Consider the following 16,879-nt stretch of genomic DNA (forward strand, 5'->3'; position numbering starts at 1 on the left):
CTAAAAGGAAAAGAAAGTAAAGGAAAGAGAAAGGAGAAGAAAGAAAGAAAAATTCATTAGAATTTTGCTAGGCACCAAGTAAGTACTTAGGGAAAGCACTTTTATAAACAGAAAATTCCATCGAGATTATCTTCTAAATGATTTAAAATATAACTTCAATATACCAAAGTTCAATTTACAAATTAACTTTTGATGAATCTACAATTTTAGGCATTTCCTATTATTCTTAAATTTTAGAATAAAAATTAAATGAATAAAAGATTAATAATTAACCCTACTTCAACTCTGCCTAATCAATGAGTGCATGCAAGTAATGTAATGGAAAGCAGTAATAAAGGAAATAATTTAATGAAAAGTTTTGTTTAATAGAATAAAATGAGCTAAGCTAAATTCTGGTGAATCTTTATCATAAAGATACTGAATAATTTTCCATTTGGAGTAGCAAAAATTTTTATTGCCTGTTCTAAGTACTTTTAAATTACCAGGAAATAAAAGGAAACTCAGCAAAATATATAAATTAAATGATCTATTTAGTTATTGTTTTCCCCTTCGTTTCTATAGTGTCCTAACAGCTCAAAGGAAGCCTTACTGCAGGAGGGCTGCAGTGCACCAGATTTTAGTGATGTCACTCACATCTTACTCTTCAGTGGCACAGTATCCATCCTATTAACATGATTATATTCATCAAGGTTCTCCTGAGAAACAATGAATTAAGACGTGTGTGGTGGGGGCAACTTTCCTCGAAAGTTCTCCCGTGTGCCACAGATGAGAGTAAACATAACTGAGATGTGATGTGATCTGCTTGGGGAGGAAAGATAGCCAGTTTCCCAGAGGAAAAAGGCCTTTAGCAGTGGCCAGTTTCTCATGGGGGGAAAAAGGCATTGAGCCCCTTCCTCCAAAGGCTTTTATTGGGTTGTAATACACAGGAACACAGCATGGCAAGGATCAAACAGTAGATAACATTTAAAAGAAATCTGAGGGCTTAGTATGAGTCAGAGTCTGTCAAGAACAGAGTTTTTGGGTTTCCTGCTCGAACCCTTAACGTACGAATGAAAACACTCTTAGCAGAGCGGATTTCAGAGGTTTATCAGGAAGTCTTTGTGATGCCAGATTTTCCCCCAGGACACGCTCTAGCAAGGCAAGGAGCTGCACCCCTCCCCATCAGGCATTCAGGCTTAAGAGGGTTAGAGCCAGGAAGTGCTTCTCCCAGAGTACATAGGGTCTCAGGCTTTGTCAAAGCCAGTGGGGGCGAGAGCCCATTGCTCCCTCTTTGTTGCAGCCCCCCCCAGTCCTTCCATGATGGCCTCCCAGGTGGTCGTGGCTGGTCTAGGTTGCCACTCCTCTGAGGGGTCTTACTCATCAAGGACTTTGACCATGCTTTGGGGGCAGGGAGAGGAAACTGAGGCAGCGTTTGCTACCAGAGACAAGCTTTGTCTCTTACGGCTCGCCTCCCAAAGGTCGTTGCTCATCCTTAGCCACAAGGGGTAGAGTTACAATTCCTAGAACCAGGCAGAGCGGTCCACAACAGTGTGTATCTATAGAAAGAGATTTATTTTAAGGAACTAGCTCCTGCAATTACAGAAGTTGTCACATTCCAAATCTGTAAGGTGAGTCAATAGGCTAGAAACCCAGGGAATTACTGATGCTGTACTTCAAGTCCAAAGGCCACAAGGCTGTCAACCCAGAAAGAGTCAACTTTGCAGTTCAAGTCCAAAGGCCAACTGCTGGCAGGACTTCCTCTTGCTCAGGAGGTCAGCCTTTGTTCTATTTCTGCCTTTAACTGACTGAATAAGGCCCCATCCATATTATGAAGGGCCATCTGCTTTACTCAAATCTACGGATTCAAATGTTAATTCCGTCTGGAAACACCCTCACGGAAACACTGAGGATGATCCTTAACCAAAGATCTGGACGCCGGGCTGGAAGAATCCCAATGACCTAAGTTGTATTTAATGTCTATGAGATGAGCAGTAGTTGTTTATGAAAAGAACGATAGGCCTTGCAGTATAACGAGAAAGCCATCAAAGTTAATTATCGGTCATTTGTATCAAGAAGTGACTTTCAGAGGTGGACATTTTTTTGGCCGACCAGCACTTACTCTGACCCTCTACTTGTTTGGGGACAGTACCATTGGTGCATTTTGATGAAAGTCAAGCTCCCATCTCCCACCAAAAAGGCCAGAAAACTTGCTCCCATTGATTCCTGACAGCTGGTGCATGTGACCTCAAAAGTATTTATTGGATGGTCCTGTCCAGGACTTTTATCCTGAAGCAAAGACACAGCAAAGGGAGGGCTGCATGTGTCACTGGTATGACCGTGGCAGCTGGACGTGGTGGTGTTAGCAATAACAGTTTCCAGTTCCCATTGAGAAACACTGTAACCAGCCCCCTCACATAGATATTTGCTATATTTTATCTGTTTTAAACTGGTTGATTCCTGTCAATTTTCCAAGCCTGTTCCTCTGACTTTCCCATCAATTTTGTCTGCTACCTATACCCTTCTGATAAATGCCTTTTATGCTTATGTTACCGAACAGAGGTCCAAGGAGGAGGGCAATATTTGGCCCACCGAGGGATGCCAAAAACTGCTACAGAACAACAGGGTCCCCTCCCAAGGACGGAATAGTAATATCTACTGGGCTCTTCTGTCCACCGCCAATTGGAAAGACATCTCTCAATGCCAGAGATTTGTGAAAAGGAAACAAAATGTTATTTAATGCTAATTATGCCTAATGCCTCCACTAAAATATCAAAGTCCTTTAGGGTATACACCTACACACACACACAGCTCTCCCTTCTCCCACTGTCCCAACTCCGGGTACCGTAAATCAGGAAAAGAGCACACGTCTGTGTTTCAAGCCACCGGCACCATTAGCTGTGTTGCTGTGCAGGCAGGATCTCTTTTTAGTTAATCCAAAGTCATGTGGCACCCTCTCACAGTCCACTGGAAAGAGTTCTTTGTACCAAGTTCCAGTCAAAGTCTCTCCTGCTTTCCAGGCCATGTGGCCAAAGGGGGCACCCCAAAGCCACGTTGGCCTCTTCCACCAAAGCTGCAGGGGTCCACACTCCACCAAAAGCATGTGGCTTTCTTCTTCACCTGGCTGCAGGGATCTCCATTCTGGCAAAGCTGCGTCGTTTTCCCTTTCACCTGGGAAAGAGGGGATCTGCACTCTGCCAAAACCATGTGGCTCTCTCTTTCACCTCGTCAAGCGGGGGTCCTCACTCTACCCCAAACCACATGGCTCTCCCCTCCATGACTGCAGGGGTCCTCACTCTGCCCCAAACCGCATGGCTATCCCCTCCTCAATGGCTGCCGTGTCTGGCTTTTTAAATCCCCGTGCCAATCTTCCTTTGTACCCCTATTTCCGACTCCTTCCACGATCAGTTACACCTGCCAGTATTTCTGTATTATTACAAGTTTACTGGGCTGCCATCGTGAGTCTGGGCAGGTATGGCCCCATGTCCTAGAGCCAATCTTCTCCAAGCTCCCACGCAGGCACTGTAACTCAGGAGACCTGCACCCCAGTTACATCTTGGTGGGGGAAGTGACTTCATCCCCCTGGCTCCAAGCCTGGCCACAGCCATTTAACATATCCAAGTGACCCGCCAAAGGCTATAGATATGTTAAATGACCACGCCATGGATTAGCTGCAAGGCTGTGGCTGTACAAAACAACCCTGCAGGTTCCTGCTCCATGTGTCCCTTCCCCCCAACTCACACCTGTGGGGGGAAGGGATGAGGACATCTCATATGTCTCTCCAATATTCCTATACACTTTGAGTTCTGGACATCATTCCAAATCTTTTTTGGGTCCCCCGCCTTGGCTGCACCCTGTATCATTTATGATAACCAGAACTGACACCCAAGAATTCTGACCAATGTAGAACATTTCAGGGGAAGTTTGGGGATATATTTTATAAAGTAGTTATAGCATCGGAGGGGTTGATATGTTGCAGAGACTAGATTAATTTTAGAACACAGTGACTTGTCTCCCTTAACCCCAAACCCAAAGACAAGTAAGACAAGGTTTCCCCTGTTATGGGCGGAATTCTGTCCCCATAAAACTCACATACTGAGGCTGTCACCCCCAGGACCTCTGAAGGCAAATTTATTGGTATTTTGCTGTGTATAATGCACAGCCATGTTTTTGGTGCAAACTTTCAGGGAAAAAAATCTTTTGTTTTAATTATTTAATTCAATTATTTATTTATTAATATTTAGATACTTGTTTTTTGTATTATAAAGGAATTTTAGCATTTTTAAAAAAGATTTCATTTATTTATTTTTAGACAGAGAGGAAGGGAGGGAGGAAGAGAGGGAAACATCAATGTGTGGTTGCCTCTCTTGTGCCCCCTACTGGGGACCTGGCCTGAAACCCAGGCATGTGCTCTGACCAGGAATCAAACCCCGTGACCCTTTGGTTCACAGGCCGACTCTCAATCCACTGAGTCACACCAGCCACAGCAGCATTTATTTTTTAACATACTGATATCACTATTGATTTCTAGAGTTATACTTTTAATATGTAAGCATAAACAAATTAAAATCATTTATTTAGATACAGATTTAGTACTACCCATGTATAATGTGCATCCTTATTTTTCCCTCAAAAATTTGAGCAAAAAAATGTGCACATTGTACACAGCAAAATATGGTACTTCAAGATAGAGCTCTTAAATCAGTAATTAAATTAAATTGCATTAGGGTGAATCCTAGTCAAATACGACTGGTGGTCCTTTTAAGAAGAGGAGATTAGGACACAGATAACACAAAGGGATGAGATGAGAGGACACAGCGAGAAGGAGGATGTCTGAAAGTCAAGGAGAGGGGCCTCGGAAGAAACCAAACCTGCTCACAACTTGATCTGGGACTTCTAGCCTCCAAAATTAAAAGAAAATAAATTTCTAATGTGTAAGCCACCCAGTCTGTGGTACTTTGTTATGGCTGCCCTAGCAAACTAATAAACATGCCTTCAATGATCTTCTAGTTTTATGATGGCGTACAATATGGACAAGTACAAGAAAACATACAAATGCTCAGATACACGTTGCATTGAGGGTGGTGGGGAATACACATGAAGGGTTAGGAAGGACGAGTCAGAAAAATGTTATACGAATTTAGGTATCCATTGTATTATTTTTAAGCAAGATCATTTCTTGAATCTCATATAAATACTGGTTGTTTAAGAAGAAATGAAAATGTGTTTGGCTAATTAACATAGCATCACAAATGAAATGCAATAGAATCAAACTATAAAGCAACGGATGACAGAAAAAAAATAACCAAGACTTAACATCTGCTTTTAAAGTTTTGCCTGACAGATGCTTTCCAACATATTAATATACCAACAAGTGTAAAAATTTATTATGTCACAGATAGAACATGAAACTATTATCAAACTATTCCTGCAAAGCGAGGTGGCGAACTTATTAACAGTTGGTCCTGAACATCCTGTAAAGAAAGCAAGCCACTAGCACAACTAAGACCAGAGTCCACAGTGAAAAGTTTAACACTCTGAAATGTGAAAATGTTACTGTAGAAAAGAAGGGTGGGTAGCACCAAAGAACACAGTTTCTATGTGCATTTTCTGGTGGAAGGATGGTAATGCTAAGCAAGGTATGGTAATTTCTTGGGCCATGGCAATGGAAAATTTGAGGACAAAAAACAAGGTCTTATGTCAATTATATGTCAATAAAACTGGGGGGGGCAAGAAATAAAAAGAAAACATGGATAGTTAGAAAAGAGAAAGAGGTGATGCAAAGCTCATTTGGCAAAATCTGACCTTCACTGCTCCTGAATAGTAACTGTTCTGGGTCATCAGCAGTCCCTGTTCATATCCTGTGAAAAAAAGATGTTGAATCTTCAATGACTTTCAGTTCTTTCAAGTGTTTTTTATTAATACTTCAACTTTGTTGTATTAATATTAGCACAAATGAGATAAGAGCATATCAGTTTAGACAGTAAAACCTACCCAAAGCTAATGTGCAGTTTCCTAGAAATGTTTGCATTCCTCCTCTATGATCAGGAAGAATCTAGGATTTACCCTGAGTTGGAAATAAAATTTCTGTGGGTTCACAGTATAAGGAAAAATTTCTCATTGTTGACCACGCTTCGGCATTCTATTGTCATGAACTGTGGGGCATCCTTTCTTGCAAGCTAATAAGTTAACCTGCTAGTTTCATGGGCTCTGGCTGAAGTCAGGAGACTCCTGAGTCACAAAGTACTTTACTGCTCACAGCACAACAAGAGGAATGAACGTCAACATGTTTGCGTCAGTTTCTCTTGCTCCCAAGTCCTAGGGGGAAAATGTAATGGGTGCAGATGACACCAGCACACAGAGTAGGTTGCCTGCCAAAAAAAACCCAGCACCAAGGGTCCGGACTTCTTGAGCAAGCAGTGAACACGAGAGTTTTCCTCATCCTAAGAGCGGGCAGTTACAAGACAGTCAGAATACAGTCACCTTGACCTACTTAGTTTTCTATGTGACTAGCTAAAGAAACTGCTCAGTGTCAGTGGACAGAAACTTCACAACCCGGCACACTCTGCAAGAATGTGCAGGAACACTCAAGGCCACGACAGGTCTGCTGCTTCAAACAATCCGCCCCACATGTTCTCTGCAGAACTCTAATTCTCGTGTGGTTATATGACTCCACTGACCCTTCTGATTAATCTAACAGTCATTCCATTTGTCTCATGTGGCATTTAATTAAGGCACTATCAATAATAGTCAAGCAGCAGGATGGGGCCAATCTGCAGTATTGAACATGCCCCCCAGATTCCTGAAATCCCATAATCCATCAGGGTCTACCTTGGAAAAACCACTGGCTTTTTCCTTAAGGCTTTGATTTGACCTTTCTGCGTGGTCCAAGGCATTAATCCAAGCACAGCTGGATATATTACCAACGGTTCAGAACCTGCCCTCTAGGGCAATTCCATCATCTATGACAACTCAGGCCAGTTAGTGAAGGCAAACCTGACTGCCTTCTAAGGCTCAGGTGGTGTCACAAGTCACTTTTGCTAAACTCCGGAACATGTATGTTGGGAACATCTTTTCAGAGCGCACATAAAGGAGTTAGTTATCCTTCTGGGCTATCTGACGGCTTTGTGATCTATTGGTGGTTCCTTAAACACTTGACAGTCTCTTATGACAGAAACAAGCACGGAAGTTCAGTAACTCGGATCTTGGAAGTGAAGAAATTAATGCCTGATTTCCACATAAGAAGTAAAGTCCTGGGAGTGAATAGGATGTCTCTAGAAAGTGTTGGTTACAGGCATTAGCGTTAGGGCTTCCGAGAGGGACTGACGTGAGCCTGAGAGCACCGGCTGACAGCACCTGCAACATGGTGAAGAAGTCCCCCACCCACCCCAACCTGGAGAAGAGTTACAGCCTGGAGAAGAGTTACAACCTGTTTTGCTGCCTTTAAACCTACTTCCTGGTATCGAGCCTGCAAATCTCTCCCTAATTCCTCCTCATTAACAGACAGTAACATGGAGGGTCGTTCAATTCCCATCTGACCGTGTAATCTGGTCACTATGCTTGCTACCAATTCCCATTAACTTGTTTCAAATTCAAATCCAGTAAGTTGGTTACTAAATCTCTCTCAGCATCCTAGCCCCATCACCAAAAACTGTCAAGAAATGTAAAGAGATTTTACCCTGTTTGCAAGCTATTAAGCTAGCTAGCCATATTTTCAGTTGCTAGTATAAACACAAGGCTCCTGTGTTAAAGCTATCTATGTTAACTTATTATTCAGGGCAGTAGCGGTGACCAGAGTAGCAGTATTATTTTTTGTACTGCTGCCCAGTTCCAGTTTCTAAAGGCCAAGAGGAAGAAGGTCGCATGACACCTACACTTCCAATGAATTGCATTACAGGAGAATAAATTCAGGGAACTCAAGTCTCTTACAATGGATATGAACAGCTGTTCACGCTACACACACCTTGGAGGAAATTATTTGGAACAAAAAGTATTCAGTACCTCTGTTCTCAAGATATTCAGACACCATGAAGTGTTGTCCCCAACAGAAATCTGTAGTTTCTTGATAGTCATTATCTTCTAATTCATACTTTATGTGTTAGCATTGTGTTCAGCTGTATATAGCAAAATCCTGAGTACAGTTATTTAAGCAAATGTACTGCTTATTTTCTCTATTTTTCCTGAAAATAACCAGAAATCCAGAAGAAGACACTCCAGGTCTGGCAGAGGTACAAAGGAGGTCTTCAAGGACCCAGGTCCCTATGCTTCTGTTCCACTGTCCTCATTATTTGATTTTCTACTCGATGGTCCCAACACCCAAACACCACCGCCATTTGTACAGTTCTGATGCTCAGTGAAGAGGAGTGATGATCAGATCTGAAGGAAAGAGGAAGAATTAGATACATATGTAGGGTGGTTAGGAAATACTAACAAGTAAATTTTCTGAGACAGTGTGAGTATAGAATTTTGCTAAAAATTGTGTGCAAGTAGATGAGTTGGATCAAAGTAACACCATGTTTTGAGGGTCATGAGCAAAGCATTTATCAATTAACAAGCTAACAGGGGTGACTTGAAAAGTCCAATATGGATGAGTCATTTGGTGGGTAAGCTATGATTCAAAAGTATATTTTTAGTGAAAATGGGCAATTTTAAACTTTACTACACAAATGCATGGTTCAAATAACTCTAGAACCTTTCATCGTTTTGGTGTTACTATCCAGATTTATGAGTGAAATACTGTGTGAAAACAGGCACCACGTTTCTGAGATGAAAGTTCAGCTCAAGGCTGTTTCAGTTAGTGACAACCCCCCTGTGTTAGCTACTATAGTTCTCCACTTTCCGTATTACCTTATGGAGCTGCTACATAGAACTGAACACCAAGAAATCTAAATTTCTTAAGATAATAGAATCCCTTTGCCTATACAATTCTTTTATAATGATTAAAATTAAACTACCTGCTGCAGTTGGTAGCATGTTTTATTTTTCAGCATAAACGGAGGCAATTGGTTTCTAAATACAGTTATGCACCACATAACGCTTTGGTCAACAACAGGCCACATATAGTTATCTGTGGACCCATAAGATTATAATGGAGCTGAAAAATTCCTATCGCCTAGCGTCATCTTAGTGCAGTGCATTACTCACATGTTTGTGGTGATGCTGGTGTCAACAAACCTACCGCATGCCAGTCGTATAAAAGTATAGCACAGCAGTTACATATAGTCCATGATACTTGTTAATAATGATAGCTATGGTACTGGTGTATGTATTTACTATAGCATACTTTTAATCCTTACTTTACAGTATACATTCTACTCATGCAAAAAATTGCTATAAAACAGTCTGCCATGTTATGCCAGCAGCAGCTTCCTATATCTTGTTTACAGTCTCAATTGTATCATTTTCTCTTGTGCTTGATTTAGTCTTGTGCTGTTTTATACAGTAACATGCTGCAGAGGCTTCTAGTCTAGGAGCAATAGGCTATTCCACAGAGCCTAGGTGTGTGATATGTTGTATGTACACCACCTAGGTTTGTTTATGTGCACTCTGTGGTGTTCCCATAAACATGAAATCACCTAACACACTTCTCAGAGCATGTCCACAAGGTTAAGTGGCATGTGGCGGTAGTCTTATTTCTAAATAATCCATTTTTGTTTAACAAACATTTCATTGAATAAGCTCAAAGCACTAAATATCTTCAAGATTGGAAAAAAATAAGTTTGTATAGACAGGGCAGGAACAAAAGAAAAGTAGTTTAAGAATAAAGACAATTCTCAATTATGAAATCTATGAATGAACCATGTTCTCAGTTTGTTTTCTTCAATATATTGGCTAAAACTCCCTTCTTTCTAATGGTAAAAAGGTTTGCTGGAGATGAGTCTGAAAATAGTAAGTGAAGTCTGGAGCTTGTCAATAGGTTTCAATAACTGATTCTGTTGATCTTTAATGATCTAAAGCTCATTATAGATGCTTAGGTACATAATTCTCATGGCCTGCTCTGATCACTGGATTAATTGAAGGAGTCCAATGCCAGTTTCAAATGGTAATTTCCTCCTGACTAAAATTATTAAATAATAAACAATATATCACATTCCTCAACCAATCAAAAATACGTTTCTAGATTGTTCTTACAAGTTCAAGGCTACGACGTGCTGCGGATGCAAACAATAACAATACTACTATTACTAATTATTATAACAGTAATTGTAATCATTCAGATAGTTCGTTACTCCTTAAACACTATTTCATATTTATTTTTTTAATTTGAGCTACTCAATATTTATATGAGAACTTAAGTGATATTGCCCCATTTTACAGATAAGGCAATTCAGACACACACACACACACAAAAAAAAAGTTTAAGTGACTTGTCCCAAGTCTTAGGCACAAGAGACATGATTATGTACAAGACAGAGTATCCCTCCTCTCCTGATACTCTATTCTAATGAGAATGTTACACAGAAGTTGTGAGCAATTGTAACAGCCAGTGTTGAGCTAGAAATACACAACTACCTTGAGAGGGGCTCAGGAAACACTTAGGGAGAGGGGTAGAATCAGGGAAGTTTCCTTAAGACTCATTTCAGACTTTTCTATGTTGGCTCTGACAAGAACATCAGTTTCTACTCAATTAACTTATTGTGTTCTCAGAATGTACCAAGTTGATTTTGGACCTGATAGAGCAAAACTTTAAAAGTCAATACTACGTACTTATTCTTCCTCTAAGGTTTCTCATACTGTGGTTGCTGTACCAATAGCATCAATTACCTTCGGTGCTTGTTAAAAATACGAACGGGGGTGAGTGGGGGGGGCGCGGGGTGCAGATTGTCCTGGATTTATTTTTCCTAAATTTTTGGATCGGTCCAGGAAAATTACTGTTTCAATTATTAGCGCCTTGGGGATTTTGATGTCAAATACTAAAACAAAGAAGATATTTGGGGTAGTGGCTCCAAAAGGTTCCTGCTTCAATAAGGGTTTTTTGTTTGTTTTGAATGGGTGGGGAGATTAGGAGAGTATTTGGAGGAAATTGTAAAGGATATAGTTGAGATCAGAGTGGTACGCTGAAGAAGCGGCCCATCCTCTATTGCAAGGCGCCTGGCTTATCCTAGGTGCTCTACAAATGCTGACTCGAACACAGGGGCACGGGTATTCATAACGTCCGTGAGTTTAAAATCTTTTCTCTTAGCTTTCCGCTCTGGTCTTCAAGTAACCAGTCAGCAGTGGCAGTACAGTGGAGTAGCCAGGGTGTGTGTATTTTGGAGAAAGACTGAATTCAAACCCCAGACCATCAACAGTTGAGAGGATCAAATTCCTTGATCCCAAATTTTAAAGATTAGAAATAATACGTCTCAGCGTTGATTGAAGTCTCAAGTAAGTTAACTAGGTACAGTGAAACACTTTATAAATGAAAATGCTTAGGCCCGTGCCTAACACGTAAATGCGTTCCATAAATGCTTATTCACACCTGGCTGTAAACTCTATTCCTTCACGTCTGTGATGTCACTTAAACAGACCTCAGACCCTCGGAACAAGTCTTGGTGAGAATAAAATAAAGAAAAATGAATAAATGAATAAATGAGAACACGGAGGCGCCTGGCACAGAAGGGCCACGGGCTGCACACCAGTGAATTCAAGGGGGCCAGGAGGCGTGCCACAGTGGTCTCTCCCCGCCGAGCTTGCGGCACGTGGTAAGCTCCCGCAGTAGCTTCGCGACAGTGGTGGTGGGGGCGGCCAGGGCACAACGCGGAGGGAGGGGGCTTGCGCGGCCAGTGCCACGGTTTGGGGAGGAGTCGACTGCGCAGGCTCCAGATAGGCGCAACCACTGCGCGAAGATCTGAAAGGGGAGAGCGTTAACCCGCTTTGTGCTTCTTTTTATCTACTTAAAAAGCGAAAGCCTGTCTTTTAAAATTTTTTACAATTATACTTGCCGGCCCATTCTTCAAGTGGGTTTTCACTAGAAGGCCTCTTATCTTAAGACTAAAGGGCCTCGGTCTCTAGTCGTGCTCCTCCCTCCCCCGTGGAGGCCACAGTGGACGGGTCCCATCTCCCCTCGGCCTCCGGAGGTGGTTTGGCGGCTCCCTCCCCCTCCCCAGTATCGCGAGTTGGCGCCGCAGCTACCCGGGCTCCGCGTTCCCGGCCCCTCCGCCCGGCCGTACCAAGCCCTTCCGGCGCCCCCTCCTCTCCAGCCTCCGGCCTGTTCTTCCCCGCGAGACGGCCGCCCCCACCTGATCCCCAGCCCTTTTCTCTCCCCGCCGAGCCGCGGCGGCAGCAGCAGCAGGAGGAGGAGGAGGAGCAGCCCGGAGGCGGCCGTGGCTGAGGAGCCCATGGCGTACAGTCAGGGAGGCGGTAAAAAGAAAGTCTGCTACTACTACGATGGTGAGAGGCAGAGCCGGCGGGAGGGCAGGGCTGGGGCGCCGGGCTCGCAGCCGCGCGGGGCTCTGAGGCCGCCGGGCGAGGGGGCGCCGGAGCTGAAGGATGGGAAGGGGGAGGGATCGACGCCTGTCCGAATCTTAACCCATTGCGGACCCATCACCGGGAGTGGGACCCCCTCCGCGGCGAGCCGTCCCAGGGGACTCTGGGACGGCAGCCGGGTGGACGCCCCACTTTTCCTCCCGACGATCTGTGTCTGGCAGTGCAGTACGCCGCCTCTGGGACGGCGCCGGCCTACCACGGCTTCTTGGTGGCGGCGGAGGAGACCGCTCTCCCTGGCATCTCTCTCGCCTGCCACTCGTGGGAGCAGAGTTGGTGGGTACCTACTCCGGTCCCCTGCAGCCGACCCTTACCCCCGGGTCGAAACAGTACCCAGGCCCAGACTCCACACAAAGCCGGGCGGCCGCGGGAGCTCCGCCCCTCCAGTCCGCTTTGCTCCCCGCCTCCCCAGGCCGCTGGTTCCCCTCCCAGTCTGACTGCGCGGAGCGCCTTTTCCCTCCAGCCTCCCGGGCCCCTTGAGCCGGGTGGGTACTGCAAAGTAGTTACCGAGGGTCGAGACCCACGTTCGACTGGGAACACAGTCATGCCGATGTTTTGCGTGGGCTCCATTCTCTCTCCTTTGTTCGCCGGTTTTTTGAGCGCCACTTTCTAAGCATTCAAATGAAAAGGCTGCTTCACTTCCTCAATGAAAACGAGGGTTTTCGAGTTTGAGGCAGTTGGTTTTCACGGGAAATAGGACGGTGGTAGGGAAAGATGGAGCTGTTACTGTGTGTCTTGTAGATCAAGCCGTCGGCTTGCCTCTCGGGGAGGTGGTTACCACCCACTTCTTTGTTGCTCTTTGTTCGATCAGGAAATACCACCCTGGTTTGGAGGTTTAGGTGGTGGGAGTCCTGGTCTAGGAAAACTTTGCATGGTGAAGAAGTACTAAATAATTAGGTAAGCTTGACTTCATGGTACATGAAGTAAATCATAAAAGTCGGATTTTACTTTGGGGGTTTCTTCGAATTTGAAGTTGGAGTGGTAACGTTAAATCGGAATCCTGTTTCCTAAGCCAGCCTAAATTACACTAAGTAGAATAGTAACCTGTTTTACAGATTTCACAAAGACCCGAACGTGGTAAATAGTTCCGAGCAGGTTACTCTCCAGAGACGGGACTCTAGAGTACAACAAAGAAACTAGGCTTAACGACCTGAAAGTCCTATCTGATTTGTCTGAATCAATACAAATTTTGGAAGCTGTTTCCTACATTTGGTGTGTTATAATACAAACATCTTAGAGAGATTTGGAAAGACCTTAGAAGACCGGGCCAGATTCTCATTTGGAAATGGACATCTTTTCAGTTAGCAAGGATGAGTCTTTTAATGCCTGTTTATATAAGATAATCACTTGTGTCATTTGTGGAAAAATCTCAAATCTTGCAGAAGAAATCCAAACTGATATTTGGAAGCTAACACTAGTTAAAGCTATGTTTTAAACATTTTGTGAGAGTACCACATATATGTGTAATACATGCTGGCTTGAAATTATGCCATCGTGGAGGAGTGGATATGGGATTACATTTAATTTTTTTTAATTTTATTTAGTTGTTTTTCAAGTACAGTTTTTTGTCTATTTTTCCCATCCCAGCCTCCCCCGCCCCTTGCTCCCCACCTCCCTCCCTTTTCCACCAACCCAATTAGAAAATGGGAAAAGGACTTGTACATTTAATTTTAACATCAATTATTAAAGGGTTTTTTTTAGTTTGGTTTTTAAGACTTTATGCATATTTGGGGTCACTGGCAAACCCCTGGCCTTGCATTCACATCGGAAAGTAAATAACCATGTAAGTTAATTTTTTTAATTATATTGTTTCTGAGATTTATAGATTTGTTCTTGTCAGAGCTTAAGATAAAGGAGAAAGGTTTAAAAAGGTTGGGGAAACTGGTTCTAAGCTCTTCCTGCAGCTTAATTGCTGTTGACAGTGAAGAAGCCGCTGGTAACTTCTTGTCACTAGGCTTGAACTGCAAAACCAGGAGCTAGACTTTAGCAGTTTTATGAACAGCTGTTTGTTTGTGGACCTATTTATGATGGGTCTTTGTTGAGGGAATGGGAGTGAGCACTGGTCTGAAGAACAAGGTGTAGGCTTCATAGGTACAATGGAAGAGTGGGAATAATTTAAGCCCGTGATTGTGACTTTCTTGTAGACCATTCATCTGCTTTATCTGATGGCCAACAACAGCTGTATAATTGAATGCTTGGCAATATCTGGTTAGGTTATCTGGTTTTGGTCTGTGATTCTTCCTTGGCTCATTTGGACTATTCTTTGGGTTTTTGTGTGGGGAAGGTTCATGTAATATTTTCAGAGATTATTGAGTTGGATAGGTGTTGTGCTAACTATTATCATGTGATAGAATGTCAGGCTTTACATAATTCCAAAAGCTCGTGTTTATATCACCAAAAAACTATTTTGTCAGCTTACATATAAAGGTAGCAAGTGTTTGTTTTCTAATTGTAGGGGAAAAAAAAGGATGTAAGTAAAGCAGCGTCTGCACCAAAGAATTCTGTTACTGAATATGCCACATGGATTAGATTGGGAGGGGATAGTATCAGTAGTAATAGGGCCTTTAGCTAGCATAGGTTAGCTGGTTTTAATTTGTTGGTAAAGTGGAAGAAAGATTAAAAAGAGTAGAGTAGCAAATTCTATAATCATGGGGATCCTACTACCTTTAGGCGTACTGAGACCATTAGGCACTCTTGGTGACACAGAAAGAATGTCTCGCAAGTGAAAGGGATTCTAAAGACAGGTATTATTCTCTGTATACTTCACGGTCTTCAGTACTATACTCTTTTGATCACTGGGATGCTGGTTCTAAGAGAAACTTGAGGCATCCTTAAACCTTTGGGAAAAGTGAGAGAAGTTCGTATTTCTCATAGCTAGTGACTCCTGCTTCAAATTTTCCAAAACCATATTTCTAAAACTTGGCCATCTTATTGTATGTAGTGCAAGGTTATCAATGATCTCTAAAAAGATAGAGCTCGTCAGTCACTGACTCTCTTCTGGCTTTAAAAAGAATGTGATTTCTGTACTTAAAATGTAATTAGCAAACCAAGCTGTATTAGGCCATGATTACAGTATGTTTTTAACCCTTTATTGGGAAGTGTTGACTTGTCTTTGTTTTGAATTAAACTGGAGACTAATCACATTTAGTGCCTGTTTTACTGTGTACACCATATATATAGCAGGGTTGTATAAATACTTGACCTTTGAACTACACAGATCCACTTACACACAGACTTTTTTCAAATACACTCCATACCTGTGGATTCAACCAACCACTGACTGAAACAGTATTTTTCAGTCCACATTTGGGAATTTGTGGATGCAGAGGGTTGACTGTATGCATCGTTTCATGTCATTTTATGTAAGGTACTAGAGCATCTGGGGATTTTGATGTCCACGTGGGCAGGCGGTGGTCAGGGAAATCTTAGAAGCAGCTCCCTGCAGATATTAAGGGAGTACTGTAGTTCAGGTTTGGGGAGTCAAAAATTGTAGGTGGCTTTTTGGCTGCAGGTGGTGGGCATCTGTGCCCCTAACCTGCATGGTGTTCAAAGGTCAACTGTATACATAATTTATACAGTTACTCACATATTGGTCTGTGCACTTGTTTTTTCCTCATCTTAGCAGAGTGCATTAAAATGTTTGGAGAGCCCTGGCTGTTGTGGCCCAGTGGATTGAGCACCAGCCTGCAAACTGAAAAGTCACCAGTTCAATTCCCCGTCGGGGCACATGCCTGGATTATGGGCCATGCCCCTAGTTGGGCGTGTGAGAGCCAGTAGATTGATGTTTCTCTCCCTCCCTTCCCCTCTCAAAAATAAATAACTTATTTAAAAATAATTAAACTTTTTTCTCTGCTACAGTAAAAGAAAGTATTAGTATTTACTTGTTTCTTTTTAACAAACTGTAAATGCCTCACTTGACAAATCCGCATTACAGGAAATAGCTGGAATTGGGGAAGAGGTAGCAGTCATAATAGTATTAAATCACAGATGAGACCAGATTTAAAAGTTCAAGTATGAAGGTGTTTATGTTAGTTAGTAAGTCTTATTTCTCTCTGTTTTGAACAGCAGTTGGCTTATACTTGTCCTCAAAGTCAGTTTTGGGTTCAGAAATATCAAATGAGCTTAAAGTCTACTCTGCCAGGTAGACAAAAGATTGAGTCTTACGAAGGACGTGAAAGACTGTATGTTTGATAGTGAGAGAGGACACCTTTATAGGGTAATCAGACAAGGGAAGGCCTGAAGGAAGAGAATGAGTGGGCTAGCCATAAAAAAGTTTTTTCCTACATAAGATATTGCAAACTGAACTCACCGTCCTGGTAGTTAGAAACAACCTGGCACACTTAATCAAAAGGAAGCCAAGAGGAAGACTTGGGGGAACCATGGGGTGCCTATAGGGCCAGACTACATAAGATTTTGTGGTAAGATACTCAGAAAGCCA

At 42.7% G+C, this 16,879-nt stretch overlaps 1 protein-coding gene across 1 annotated transcript in view; it reads left to right on the top strand.

Moving 5' to 3' along the window:
• The first annotated feature begins 12,033 nt into the window (after positions 1-12,033).
• Positions 12,034-16,879, top strand: part of HDAC2 (histone deacetylase 2) — a 28,178-nt gene continuing 23,332 nt past the window's right edge. The window contains exon 1 of the mRNA XM_037131201.2: positions 12,034-12,348. Within this exon, the coding sequence (XP_036987096.2) occupies positions 12,297-12,348 (52 nt within the window). The 5' untranslated portion in view covers positions 12,034-12,296. The remainder of the gene's footprint in view (positions 12,349-16,879) is intronic.

Source organism: Artibeus jamaicensis, unplaced genomic scaffold (genome assembly GCF_021234435.1).
Source record: "Artibeus jamaicensis isolate MK-2021 breed Jamaican fruit bat unplaced genomic scaffold, CSHL_Jam_final contig_387, whole genome shotgun sequence".
NCBI classification, from domain to species: Eukaryota; Metazoa; Chordata; class Mammalia; order Chiroptera; family Phyllostomidae; genus Artibeus; species Artibeus jamaicensis.